We start from the raw sequence: 15,170 nt of genomic DNA, 5'->3' as shown, positions 1-15,170 counted from the left end.
TTGATATTCATGATTGCTCATAGAAAAATTATAACAAAATCTTCATTCCAGATGTCTGATACCTGACCTCTATTTTTGGGGTTTTGTATTTCGAGGGGATGTTTTTTCTGATATTTTCTGCTTCTAATGAACTAACAACTTTTTTCGAGGGCTAGTCTCCATATTAAAAATCACAATTAGGTGTCCATAAGATATTTGTTGAATTCATAACCCACCTCTTCTTGGCTCTTTGGAGCATGACCAACACAAGATGGAGATAACTGCCCGATGTAGCCCGGATTCGAGTAAGCTACTTTCATTTCTTCATCAGCAACCTATGCAATAATATTGGTAGAAAAACAAAAAAACAAACAAATGTCTGTTTAGAGCCAGAATAGCATTAAATCTGTGTGATAACGTGTATGGGTTAACGCACTTCTGACTCCAAACAGACAATTGATATGAAGAATTGTTGTGGTACTATGGTTTATCGACTTGACTCTGAATCCAAGGGTTGAGGATTCGAATGCCAACCCAGCAGTATATTGTCCTTAGACACGACCTTCATTTTTGTTTGCTACTACTCACCCGGATGTATTTTTTTTGCTGGTAAATGCTGGGGTGAATTGCAGGGCACTCAGCATTGATGCTCATGACATGTCCCAAATTAACAAAATAAGTTATCAAAATCATTCTCATACATTATCATCTGAAGATGAATCCTGGTCATGCTATAGGAGTGTGAGAGAAACAGAACTTTAACAACAAAAGATGCACTGACAACTAATAAAATAAAGAAATTAAAACCTATGCTTCTAGTTATTTCCTTCTTTAATTAAAGAAGCTCTTTGAAGCTTTTGTCAGTGTTTATTTTTGTACTCTTCAAAAACATTTTAAAGGTATTATGTCCCATTTGCAGGCCAGAAAAATTAAAAGGTTAATTCCAATGGCATTTGAGAGATAATAGTGATTTAGGACTTCCTTCAAAACGAAAATGTGGGAAAATAACGACGATTAGATGTCGAATCGACATAAGTGATTGCAATCAATCACTTATGTAAATAGTATGATCTTCGGACCCTTCATTGAATCTTTGCGCAGCACAAAATATACGACCATTTGGTAATAATCGTATGTTTTGTGCTGCCCAAATATTCAATCAGTTTAATTTTGGCCACTACAAGAAGTGGGTAATATTATTGATGTAAGCAAATGCTGCATGTACCTGTTACAACTCATGTTATGTATTTTATTACCGAACAAATAAAAATAAATCTGTCAGTCACTCAATAGCGTCTGACAATTAAGTATAGAAAGTATACGGGTTTCCTTACATAAATTTCACAGATAGGACATTCATGACATATTCATGTTTCCTACAATGTTTTACATAATTTGATTTTGCTGCAAAAGGGAAATAGTATTTTTAAGATCCAAGTGATTTTTCCTTCGAAAAGCAACATACTTATAACATGTTGATTTACGCTTACTTTTTTGCCTGGTAAATGATATTCACAATAACACAGAGTTTGCATCTCACCTTTTCCTTTTGACCTTCCTCGTAGAGGTCACCGACACCACACCGGAGAGGGCGCTTTACAATTTCCGGTAGACAGCAGTACATTCGGTCTGCGATGGGGCTAATTAACATTGGGTTCAAAGTCCTAGGGTCGTTAGCGCCTTCGAGAGGAGGGAGGTTGGGAGGAAAAAAATAAAAATGATAACTGACTAAATGTAAAGGACAGATGGGTAGAGTGCTAATGCGAGGAGGAATACTGCACACGATATAACATGCTCAAACGAATACAAAGTTAAAATCTACACAGGGTCTTTGCCACTGGATAAAAAGCGATATCAAATCAGTCATTATTTCAAACTATTCAATCATAGCTGTGACCACGAACAAATTGCTTTAATGAATTCAATCGGGCCATGAAGTAACATTTTCTTGTCAAATAATTGCGGGGTAATGTGGCCAAAAAATGACTTAAAAGAACATTTGTTCCTTTCATTTTACTACCATCTTTGCAGAATACCTTCTTTTGCCATCAGAATGAAGGTGTAGCCACAAAACGCCCTCTATTTGGATTGATAACATGTTCTTCTGTCCTCGCAATATCGGTCCTCCTTTTGACATGTTTAACGCATTTATACTTCTCCGCCAGTTTGAACTCGGTTTATTAAACGCACTTCCTCGGTCACGATTTATAAAAGAAAAATGTGACATACACAAACAAGAGAGCATAGTGGTATATTGTTTAAATCCCTTGACTCTCATACGAGAGTTCCCGGGTTCAATGTTTGCTCGGCCCTTATATCATTGGACAAAGCTGTTTTTACTGCATTTGTCTCTCTCGACCCAGGTGTCATAATCGATACCTGGCAATTCTCGCATTACTTTCAAAATCCTAATTCTTTCATACAAAATAACACATAACCTTGCCCCTAAATATCTTCTTGCCCTATAGTCTCCTTTTCTGCCAGATCCCTCCGTTCATCTTCTTCCATGCAATTAATTCACGGCCCACGATCAAAAAACCATTATAGTGACCGTGCCATTTTATCGATTGCCCCCGCCTTCTGAAACAAACTCCCAGCCCATATTCGAAATTCCCCATCCATTGAATCATTCAAAACCCTTCTCAAAACCCACCTTTTTAATCAGTTATAGTTTACTGGAGGCGCACACAATTGTGAATTCCATTCAATTCAATTGTATTGTATTGTATTTTATTAGTAATATTTTATTTTATTTTGTTGCTTTTAAGGTATTGAACATGTTGAATAATTATAATAACATAGGACAGTACCACCTGTGCGCTTAGAAACGCCTGTATAAAGCGCCTTTGAAACGTAATTATTAGTAGTATTATGCTGGAGTAATTATATTTGCGGAAATTACAGGAATTATTACAGTACTGATTTGGCTATACTAAGTAATTGTTATTATTGATATTATTATTGTTATTAGTCATTACCCGTCAAGAAGCTTCCAATGAGGGCCCAAAAGATCGTCATAAGCATTGCTGCAGCGCTGTACCAGGCGTATGACAAGCTATATAGACTGGCAATGGCTGGTCTGAAAGTGAACATATACAAGTGGGAAGTTTATAGAAGATGGAGAGGGAGAGAGAGAGAGAGGGAGGGGGCAGGAGCGAAATGGGACTGGGATGTCGTAGGGGAATTTCAATGTGAACGACCCATTTTACATATAAAACTGGTCCCCAAACTGTTCGTTGCCAGGTTTGCCTCAATCGGTGGAGACGATTTATTCCTGAATACATAATGATAACAATAACAATAATAATAATGACGGTAATAATGATAGCAATTATAATGATTAATGATAATAATATTCATTTAGTTAAAGTTTAAACTATCGCTCCCGAGGTAATATTGATACTTCATGATTAGACGTAAAGAAGTAAATTCCACACCTCCCCATTGGTGGCTCCATGGTTGAAGACGTCATCATGGTGTCAGACAGCGTTGTCATGGTTTCCAGTGTAATGTTGCATCCAGCTATGCTCAGCGGTGGCTTCTCGGAAGAGGGAGGGTAGATCTGTGCCCCTATGCCCACCCAGAGAGACCAAGTCAAGCCGAGCAGAGTGCCAACGAACGCCCCCTACGTCATAGACAGAGAGACACGGAGAAGAAGAGTGTCGGTAGGCCGTATTTAAACATCAGAAACATACCTCTACAATTAATCAAGAGAGTGTACCAAGTGAATGAGATATATGTGTATAGTTGACACATACAATAGATGGGCTTACTAATATTTTAAATGTGGAGAGGTCCCACCTTGTGCTATTGAGGAATATCACTCCCAAAATTCTTTTTTCTCCTTCCAGGAAAAGTACAGTCCAGCGTATGATGTATCACGTACTATTAGGCAGGTCTGGTGTTGTGAATGTACAGTGCGAATTTAAAACTTTCTACAATATTCTATGTGCAGATGAAAATCCTTCATCCCCTTCTAACGAAGATGGACGTCTTGTACCTCTGCTTAAAAGCTTCAGTGGAGGTACAGTTGACAAATCCAGCAGGTAGCAAGTTCCAAAGCCTGATGGTATCAGGGAAGAATGACTTCTGGTGTACGACATATAGCACATGGTACAAATGACCCCAAATATCCACAGACCTTTCACACATGGAGAAGTTCCACGTTGAGCATCTTAAAATAATAACTGCCAAGTCCTAGATGTGCTTCATGAATACTTTTTGTTTGTCCTCTTGAAAAGAATACTTCCACCTGCGTATCATAGAATGTACCGTTGGTGCATAAATAAATAATGTTACATAACTTTCATGAGCGCATATCCAGTATTCATCTCTGTGGGTTTTACCATTTTGGTACAAATGACCTTTATCTGCCCATGCGCAGATTGTATCTATGAACTGGCTTATTGCTGGGAATACTTCATGGATATCATTTATCCCTCACATTAAAAAGAAATAATTAAAGCTGTGTATCATGGAGTGCACTGCTGTTGAATAAAAGGTTCACGGTTATCACATTTGACGTGCACGTAATATAGTATTATTTTTACCGAAAGTAACTTTTCTCTGCGCAAAAGCCGAAGAATTTGGTTGACTTACCTTAGAGTTGATCCATGGAAAGAACATTCCAGAAGTGTAAAGTCCCAGAAGTGGGCCCCCAATCATTCCAAAAACACTGAAGGCTGCCTAAAGAAAACAAATAGGGGAAGGATTATGCATCATTCAGTATAGTTTAAGTAAAATTATTGTTATATTTAAAAGCATCAGTATAATATGCACGAGTATAAATATAAGTATTAATATAGTATAGTATGTATTAGTGTAGGTAGACTAATAAAAATACTAAGTATAGGTATATTTGTAAGTATCGGTATGTGTCAAGAAATGAAAAAGAGCCTCCATTTAAACATCATTTTCGAATGCCATCTAGTTTAGTTTTTCTCCTTCTTTAAACAAACACAAAACCCAAGTAAGAAAGTGGGTTTTTATCACGTGGATGTTTTTATGTGCACAAATTGCGTATTTGATTGTGTGTGTGTGTGTGTGTGTGGGGGGGGGGGGCTATCATGTACAATATCAAAACAATTACAAAATGCAATCCCTTCCCCCTCCCTCCAACGAGTCGAGTAATGATATAAATCACACAAAACGGAATTTATGTTTAACAATAGTTGATGCTACATACTGCATAATTTACTTTGATATGCATGTGGTAAATATTTTGTTTTATATTGAATACCATTACGTACCCCAAGAACACTACCGAGTTGCGAAGAAACAAATGCCATCGCGATGCTTAGTATCCCGAAGAAGAGGGCTAACCGAAAGCAGAAGAAAGACGAAAATAACAGATATGTTACAAGTTCATCACTTTTGACGCATTACGTAAAATATCATTTTATTTCATTTTAATTGCCCATCCATGCAAACTTTTTTTTTCCTTGAACGCCCTCTGGCATGTAGAATAAGATCATCCGATGTGAAGGTTGTTGTTATTGTTTTGGGGTTTGTTGGCGTTATCCCTCGATTTCGATGATTCCCGCCAGGCTTGGTGTGAGAGGGCGTCTTGCTCTCTCTCTCTCTCTCTCTCTCTCTCTCTCTCTCTCTATCATCTGCACAATCAGCTCTACGTTTCTGTGATTCTGATACTAGCCCAGGGTGGAGGGAGATCATATTATCCTTATTATATCGGTGTGGACATTTCAGTTTAACGAAATTGTTCACTTAATCTACAAACTCAATAGGATTGTCAAGAGACTATTTTAATACAGTATTGCATAATTTGAAAAAATATAATTATGTCATATGCCTTGATGAAAATGCTTTTTATGTCTTATATCAACATGCGATTATTGTTCTATGTGATGGAAAAGAATGGTTTAAGGCAACAATGACTAGATTTACGTTTTGAGCTTAAGTCAAATATCGTGTTTGTTAATTATTCAATTTTCATTTGACAAATAGAATAGTAACAATTAGAATGTTCGTATGTATGATCGTTTCTTGTTGTCGGTTATTGTAATTCATTGTTGTAATAGATATATTTACCAAGACCCTTTGTGGTCCATGTGTAGGTCTTTTCTTTCATGTCAGGCCAAATCGATTTCACGATGTCCTCGCCCACAACAGCAGCCAGAGAGTTAACCCCAGAGGACACGGTACTATATAGTCAAGCAATAAGAGAGAAGAAAGTTTTAAAGCCCGTCTGTACTAGTTTTGCCAGGGGGATTAGAACACCCTGCAATTTCACTGACAGGTGGTTTTCTCATCAAATCAGCTCTCAACTAACATAAGAAAAAGAGGATCATGGGGGAGCAACATGCATTGATTAGGCATTGATTGCTATGTAGAGGGCGCAAGTAGCTATAAAGGGCTTTAAAGAATAGAAATTGAAGCTTGGCAAACTACACAATCGCAATGGCTTTCGATAAATGGAATCAAGGGCAATTTGAGTAAGTTATATTGTTAAGCCCATAGGATTCATCTTGCTTATGCTCAGAGAATGTATTACCTTATTGTAACATTCTTATATTTCAAAACGTGATGGACAAGACAATTGAAATTGCCTTAGCCGGGTTGATTTTTCGAAAGTCTTTTCGATTTTAAAAAATAGCTTGCAATTTTGAAGGGAGTATTCATAACTCTTACGACAGTTCCCCTTATTTCCAAACTCTAAAGGCAGTGAGACAATTAGCCCAAAAGGCATAACATACATAAAAAGAGAAGCCGCATCATAATCGGCATCCCACCCTCATTGTGTACAATTAAGAACTTACTTAATACAAAGACTAAATATAAGCCATGGTACATCTAAAGAACTTTATGATAGAAACAGATTTGCAAAGGAATTGTGTCGAATTCCCGATGCGAACGGACGACTACGGGTCTGTGGTTATCCTACCTGAGAGCAGCACTGAATATGGCCGAGGTAAATAGGCCGGGTAGCCCGGGCATCTTGCCGAACAGGTACATCACAAAATATGGCATGAGCTAAAAAGAGATAAGAACCAAAAATGTCATGAAAGGACAAGTACATGAACTTGCACAATGTATTGAAATTATGTGTACTTCTACGGATAAATTACATGTAAATCATTAAAAACAAGTATAACTTACTGGTAAATACATACTTTGTTCCCATGTGCATTGCGGTATATTTCCCAGTGACTGCACCAGATGGAATTACAAATGACAGCGTGTACAAAGCTCGCAGGCAGCTAAACCCATGTCTAATCCGGAATTTACTGATGGAGACTCGGCTAGCGTTCGAATGTATTTCTAATGTAGAATTCGTGATGAAGAATTTTCTTCACACGGCTGTTCAATTCCCCTTTAAAACCCTTAACTATATATGTCTAGAGGCGTTTGCGATTACTATTATCATCATTGTTATTAATATTATGATCATTTTGTCTATTAATGTCATTATTATCATTATTATTATTATCATTATGCTTAACATTATTGTCGTTGACATCATCATCAGCATCATCATTATTATAAATGCAGTTGATATTTGTTTACAGTGCTGGAGGTGTTTCACAAAGACTAAGATTGACCTTAAAGTTGGACTCAACTATGGCAGGCTCTTCATGCCACTGTTTGCTCTCACCATTGTTGTAGAATAAAGTCTTAAATATACAGGTTCACAATGTAAGTAACTTAATTTCTAATACAAAGAACTACCAACATATTTAAATTCTATAGATTTGTGACGCTTTTGAGAGACCAATGGTGAGAGCAACTAGTGGCATGAACAGCCCACCATAGTTACGTCCAACTTAAAGTCGATCTTAGTCTTTGTGAAAAACTCCCCTGGTCTTTACCTGGTCTGATTTGGAGACATAGCCCATGGTTAGCGGGTCACAGACGGCGAAGTTAGCATACATGACGATACCCGATATACATGCTGCTGATACAACGATTATCATACCAATTATAGCCATGAACAGGGACCTGTTAAGATTGTAATATAGTCATGATTGAACAAATGTAAACGATTATGATATTATGTTCTTTTAAAATTTGAAAGAAAAAATTGTATTGGACAACGTCAGTTAGAAAAAAGATGGATATATCTTGATAATTATGCTATGTTACAACACGTCTGATCGTGTAAAATGTTTGTAAACAGTGTGTTTTTTTAGGTCAAGTATAGTTTTGATGGTTTGTTTGTTCTTTGTTCATTTTTAGTTAGTATCCTTTTTGTTTTTGTTTGTCTTATTACATTATATTCCATTATGTTTTTGTTTGTCCAATGGACGATTATGCCGTATTTTGTTAGTCTGCGTAAATCTTAACAATCCAATCGCAACTTACTTACATGTACAAAAATGAAACTTATAATTTCTTATATAGGTAAGACAATAATTTATTTTTTGTATTATTTTTTGTTTAACTTTCTTTTTCTTCGTGTTTGTATTTAGATTGTTCATGTATAGTAGTGTATTTATGTTTAAGCATAGGCTAGGTTTAGATCATTCCTATTTATAGATATACTTTTATATTGTTGTTTTGTTGTATTCTGTATTCTTTGTATTATTAAGCTATGTTTGTATTCTTTATTATGTATCATTATCATGACATGTACATGTGTTGTACTCTCATACCCCAGAAGGGGGTCGAATGAGTCAATAAATTTTATTCTATCGCAAATACGATTTTTAGGTATAATTCTAGACTTGACTTACAGTAAAGCAGTCTTTTCGGACCGACATGTGAGGTATCTCTGGACCTGTGCCTGGTTGACAGCGTAGAGAGTGCTCCAGAAGAATGTTCCGCCTACGACGACTGTCCAGAAAGTATGGCGTACAGTCGGGTCCGGGTTGAAGCTAGAATAAAAACACACAAAAAAGAGGGAAATAATTTTCTTACACCTGTATAACTTTTCAAATGTATATATGCATATACTTATTCGCGTCTTCTAAGAGTTGGTTGATTACGTAAACTTTAATCAATGTCTTTTTTTTAGTTAGGCTGCTCACATTTAGCAGTCTCTTTGTCCATGGCGCATTTATATCTCCCGAAACCTCTTTGTCCATGGCGCATTTATATCTCCCGAAACCTATCGATCAATTACCATACATTTTACGTGATTCAAATTGTTTATCCGGAATGCTTTGCGGCCGGCTTATATGAATCTTTACTTTTATTTGAATGTGGAACACATAGGCCCGAATTCACAAAGGAGGTTTGTCGATAAACCTTACTTTATGTGCGTCATATGACGCGTTTCGATGCGTTTCAGACCAATGTTGAGACAAAACTTGGTCTGAAACGCGTCAACACGTGTCATATGACGCACATAAATAAAGGTTTGTCTACAAACCCCCTTCGTGAATTCGGGCCATTAACTTCAGACTTCAACGTGGCACTAACTACTTACTCCAAAATATCAAGTCGCCCGCCCTCTCCGGCGATCCGCCAAGCTTCGTTGAAGCCGTCAACGTTCATTGACCCTGCTATGATGACAGCCAAGAAGCCAGCCATCATGACGGTCACTTGGAATGTATCAGTCCACAATACTGCTTTCATACCACCCTGTATGGATTGAAATCGTGAAAACGTTGGTCATGAATTATACAAAAATGACAGATGGGGACCTCATGTCGCCCCTCGCTGATACAATTCTACACTTCCACATTCTTTTATTGTGCGCTCCACACATTTGTTGTGTTCTATGAAACTGACTTGTTTTGGACTTTACTACAGCCCTTAAATATTGGGTCAAAATACTTACAATGGTCGTATAGAATGTGCAGACAATACCAATCGCTAAAACGGACCCCCAAAGGTCTAGACCGCTGACTGTAGAAATAAAAGACAAAATGTTACAACATTAGAGAACAACATAAATTCCGAGAAACCACGTAGCGTATTGGTTTTTAACCCGGGGTCTCCTGCCAGCCCACCCCCCCCCCCTTCCGCGTGCCACCGGGGCCTACTGTTTTCGTCATATATGGGGCAATACACGTATTTTCTAAAAAATAATAAAGCACTAATCAAATCTATTAAAACTAGCATTACATGGAAACAGAAGAACAAGTATTGCCCATTTATTAAAGCATTAATTTTTGTTTGATACAGTAGCAAAGGATCTTCAAAAATGGATGACCGTTTATCCAAACAAGTTTAGGGCACTGATACCGTTTGTTTCCTTGCACAACTAGAACATAGATTTTTTATAAAAATGCATGACATTTGTTTACATTCAGAGCTACAAGAAAAGTGCTTTTAACTGACTGACAGAAATCAATGTTACAAAGGGGGTTCTAATAAATTATGTCCATTGAGATAGGAAAAGGAATAGGAAATTATTAAGGAACTCTTTAAAATATTCTGGAATGTTTACCTTGGTTTAAGGCAAGTGCCGGAGCGTAGATGACAATACCGAGGTATAAAATCTGTAGGCAAAATGATACTACATCAGTCACATACAAATGCAGAATACTTATAACGGGCAAATACTTCGAAAACAGCTAATAACATGGAGTGGATAGTGCTTTCATCATCAAATGCCTTCCCCTGTTTACAAAAGGTTTAAAAGAAATTCTACAAAATCAATTAGTTTTTGGTACATGTTTCCTGAAAAATCATGATGTGGATTCAATTTGCTTTTTCTTTTTGTGCCCTTTTTAATCTCTAGTAAGTGCCCCTTATCAAGTACGAGAAGTGCCCCTTTTCATTTTTCATAAGTGCCCTCTTAACCTCCGATAAATGCCCTACACAGATCTGAGAGATGCCCTTTTTACTTTGACAACTGCCCCTCATGCCTCTTCCCCTTTTGATAACTAACCCTTTTCAATGAACTCGGATAAGTGTACCTTTTATTTTCACATGTGCCCTTTTCCTTTCTAAAAAGTACCCCATTGTCTAAACAAAATTGTATATTTTCGCTTTGAGATTTCTCTTTGTAGGTGCCCTTTTTCCAGAAAGTGCTATTTTTCGTTGGTGCCCGACCTCCCCCACACTTTGGAAGTCGCTCGGCCGCCCCTGCTGAAGAATCATTAGCGACCAAGCGACCGATTAGATTTATTTAGATGAATGAAGACTGGTACTTAAGTGAGCAATATTCTGATATCTTTATAACTCAATTTTCATCAAAAGTGGATAAAGCTCGTTTCGGAATTATGCTTTACATAATTATACAGAAAGAAATGATAACGTTAAGTTTTCCATATTTACTTTTAAATATTTTCGCATGAGGTTCTTTATTCATTTGTTGGGCGGTCCCCGAGCATAGACATTTTTTTTAAACGAACATGTTATGCAAACACAATGGGACAATTTAGGGAGGCGGACAAATTTTCAAAATAAAGGGCAATGTCAATACCTCCAGTGGTTTTTATTTACACTTTTTAGTATATAATATATATCAGAAAGCAAGAAAAAAAAAACTCATTCAGTGATGTGTGTTATATCCATATTAAATAACTAGAGAATGGAATATATTACTAGTATTACAAGAAAGGGCAAGTTGTATTCAAATGAGAAAAACAAAATATATCTATATAACTTTTGAAGTTATGATACACAGCGGACATACAAATATTAAAAACTGAAATGTTATTATGGATATTGCAAAAGCATATTGATATAATTATTTCAATAATGTGGTTACAGGTTGGAGGTAAAAACTAAAAACGAATTCAGGTACCATCTTGGTGATATGTCTCTCGTTATGTTTCACTGTCATGATTGGAAATCTAAAATTAGACAAGTTACCATTTGCAGAAGATACAGTATTGTCCCCAGTAATCTTGTTGGCTTGTTAAATCGTTTCTCGAGGTACTGTAAAAAAAAAGATAGTATGACTGTCATTACTGTGTAGATAATTTACAACACAAGGCAATATTCAAACTGCCCACTGATTAAATCATCTCCATTATATCTTCATTTAATTTATTTTTTATTAATTGAGCTTTGTGAAGGCATCTGAAAATAAGGCTTCTTGACATGCTTAATCCTGTACTTAGCATGATTAGGACGATTGTATGGATAATGGCCAGTTTACAACATCGTGAACGATTGTGGCGTAGGGCTTACTTCGAATCATCGGGTCGTCCAGTCGGACCTTTTCCGAAAACATGCCCCTTTATTCACGAAATGTAGGGGGTGACATTGTGAGATAAACCCCTCTCACGTACAAATTATCCGGTCCCATTTATTCGACACTTAGAAAATACCCTTGGGAAAATTTACGAAAAGTCGCATCCTTTCATGTGCATCTTCATATGATCTTCCGCTTCCGTTTCACGAAATGTTGTGCAACGCGACCACCCGACTGGACGCGAATACCCGGTGATTAGCGTAAGCGTCGCCGTCTTGTGAATATTCCGTGAGTTTGAATATTTACTCAATAGTAATAACAATAACGATCTCGAGTATCTATGAGCCCTAAAAACAAAAGGTACGGTAGCGCATACAAAATCACCGAAGAGGAACATGACACGTATGAAGAATGTAAAATATATTGTATTACTGAGGGAAGAAATATGCTGTAACATTGTTTTGGAGATTTGTTTAAAGTGGAAAAAGATGTTGATTCATTGCTTCGAACCAATAGTAGACTTATTTAGCTAAAATCGATTTCGATTTGATAGTAAAACAGCCTAGACGGGATTTTGAAGCGTTGCAATCGTGCTAAAATTTTTGCAAAGAAGTGTTTCAACGGACAGCTTTATGGTGTTTTCAAATCTTTAAAATATGATTAGTTTCAATAACCCCATATTTTGAATAAGTCAAATTTTTATGTTTCAATGCGTCATACATAATGTGTGTAATATCCAACTTTAAAATGTCTATTAAACCGGTTTATTACTTTAATATCATAATGAAATTTAAAGCAATTAAAAGGTCTTCATCGGATAATACATATTCGGTCCACAAAGTTAAATGTTTACGGTTAGAAAATGCGCGTGGCATCCACCCCATTGTTATTAATCCGTATTTTTGCACGAGTTTTAGCGTGGATGCCTTGTATTACCCTACAATGCCATGGAAACTATTTAGGGAGTCTTTTTATGTTTGGCTGGTCCACTATAATATACATGTCACCTTGTCACCTAACGCTTAGAAATTTCGGTGGAAAGCGCTATATAGAGATATATAAGCACCGTTTGAAAACAATGAAATTGTCCTTGGCATGGCAAAATGAAAGGGCACAGTAGTTCCGGTTTGCGTTTTATTTGTCCCTGTGACTGTTTTCCGGAGATAAATATGAAAACTTTAGAAATCACAGTTGAGGTTTCCTAATACCCGATAAAAAGAGAACTTGTTTGGAAACTTTGTTTACACAACGTTTGAATCTAAATTGGGTGAATTATATTCAATACTAAATAATGATCAAGAGTCAGGAAAGTTATGATCATGTACATCTGGCCTTTCAGAGACAAAACGTATTCGATGAGCTATCTAGGATAATTTGAAGCCCTCCCCTGAAAAAGTTTCTCGCATTTCCCATATAAGTCTATATATGAAAAAAAGAAAACAAAGGTAATTTGGTGAGGGTGCATGATATTTATTTTTGAACCTGGTTTGAACACGTTTTAGGCACATAATGTCATAAGAGTTGATTTTGTTTATTTCTTGACTTGCTTGCTCCTTTTTTGTGTATGTTGGGAGGAAAGGAAAGTAATTATTAGAACATATTCCTACCTCATTAGCGCTCGTCACACCCAAACGATAAAACGTTGGTAGGAAGAGGGACGTCAGGAATCCGGTGAATATGAAGGCTATTCCGTACAACCAGTACATGGGTCCATTCAGGTACATTTCGGCTGGCGTCCCCAGTACGGTGATCGCAGAGATAAAACTGGCCACCAGCGACATCGCAACGGGCATGGGGTTCATGTTACGATTCGCGAGCAGAAACTCACGTGTGGTTGACTGCCGGCCGCCGGTAAAGGCGTAGAAGACCCCGATGCCGGCTGACACGCTAAGCATCGCCGCTAGGACGACATAGTCCCAGGCCTGGAACAGTCCGACGTCGTAAAACTCGGCGTCCGCCATGTTATACCAGACGTATTCCGTGCTACTTTATAAAAGCAGATGATGTCCCCAAAGCAAACCAAACTGATAAGTAACGATTAAACTGTGTAATTTCCCGAGAGGGGAAGGGAGATGCTCGTGTCTCGGTGTGACGTTGCATAGACAACTTTGCAAAATGTCCGTAGCCCCGTAAATATATTGTGACTAATTTTTTTAATATTGAAGGCAGTGAGTTCATGGAGTATGTTTTGTCGATCAAGAGCAGGTACTACCTGAATTTACCATTAACAGGATGTTCACTGAAGGATCTAATTTTTTCACCAACTAACAGGATGAGTTTGGAAATTAGTCAGAGCATAGACGTTCATCCGGAAACACAGAGGTCAGATTATATTTCCAGTATTCTGCCTTTGGTCTGTCTGTCCATGGGGTGACCTATGAGCAAGTTTATTTTATCAACCCGCAATAAATGCGACGGGTGCCTACTCGTTCTGCGCTCGAATAACATACTCAATTTCAATTGACAAGGTCATGCATAAACCAGCACGTATGGAATTGTTAGGGTCATATTCGAGGTTATTAAACTTGCCCTGAACGAAACACACTTGAGGGTATAGATTCGGTCATTTGATCCGTGTTATGAAACCGATTATCAACTCAGCCATGACCTGTGTCAGTGTCTTTTAATCCATGTACTTTTTCTCTGTTGCGGGTGGGTGATATGCATCGTATGTTGTTGTTTCGCATCAAAACATACTACATTGTGTCTATGTGTTTGAGCATTAACATCAGCTTTCTGTACATACTAGCTGTCCCCTTTATCCCCCCCCCCCCACCATATCTCACCCCTCTTCATTCGCAGTCTTAATTCATTGGAAAAAACTAGCCCCCTACCCCCTCCCCACTTGTGATTTCCACCAAGTATATGCCTTTTTTACTTGATTAATCTTTGGTCGTTTCTTTGTTTTATATACTTATCTGATGTTATTTGTTGTTGTTCTTCTTCTTCTTTTCTCCCTTTTTGCTTTGTTTTGGTGGTTTGTTTTACCTGACTGCTGTATGCATGTAGATGGGCAAACAGGGGACTAGAAGCTCAAAGTGCTCTACATTAAAGCGCCATTTCGTGTGTTTTGCTGACCAACATATTACTATTTCATTGCACCTTTTATTCAAACAACCTTGATTTAGGTCATTCTCTTTTT

The 15,170-nt window shown here is 37.4% G+C and overlaps 1 protein-coding gene across 1 annotated transcript; it reads right to left on the bottom strand.

The window, feature by feature from the left end:
* Positions 1-2,946: 2,946 nt before the first annotated feature.
* Positions 2,947-14,383, bottom strand: LOC115923226 (sodium-coupled monocarboxylate transporter 2-like). Its single transcript, XM_030983611.1, has 13 exons — positions 13,636-14,383; positions 11,704-11,769; positions 10,331-10,382; positions 9,719-9,786; positions 9,365-9,519; positions 8,670-8,810; positions 7,806-7,935; positions 6,881-6,969; positions 6,028-6,140; positions 5,229-5,296; positions 4,579-4,665; positions 3,417-3,604; positions 2,947-3,058 (listed from the first exon to the last, which is right to left on the bottom strand). The coding sequence occupies exons 1-13, from the start codon at positions 13,987-13,989 to the stop codon at positions 2,947-2,949; spliced, it is 1,623 nt and encodes a 540-aa protein (XP_030839471.1). The 5' UTR covers positions 13,990-14,383.
* Between the last annotated feature and the right edge of the window lie 787 nt (positions 14,384-15,170).

Source organism: Strongylocentrotus purpuratus, unplaced genomic scaffold (genome assembly GCF_000002235.5).
Source record: "Strongylocentrotus purpuratus isolate Spur 01 unplaced genomic scaffold, Spur_5.0 spur5_scaffold_13, whole genome shotgun sequence".
NCBI classification, from domain to species: Eukaryota; Metazoa; Echinodermata; class Echinoidea; order Camarodonta; family Strongylocentrotidae; genus Strongylocentrotus; species Strongylocentrotus purpuratus.
Note: the sequence above shows the minus strand (reverse complement) of the source record. Positions and strands in the feature narration are given on the sequence as shown.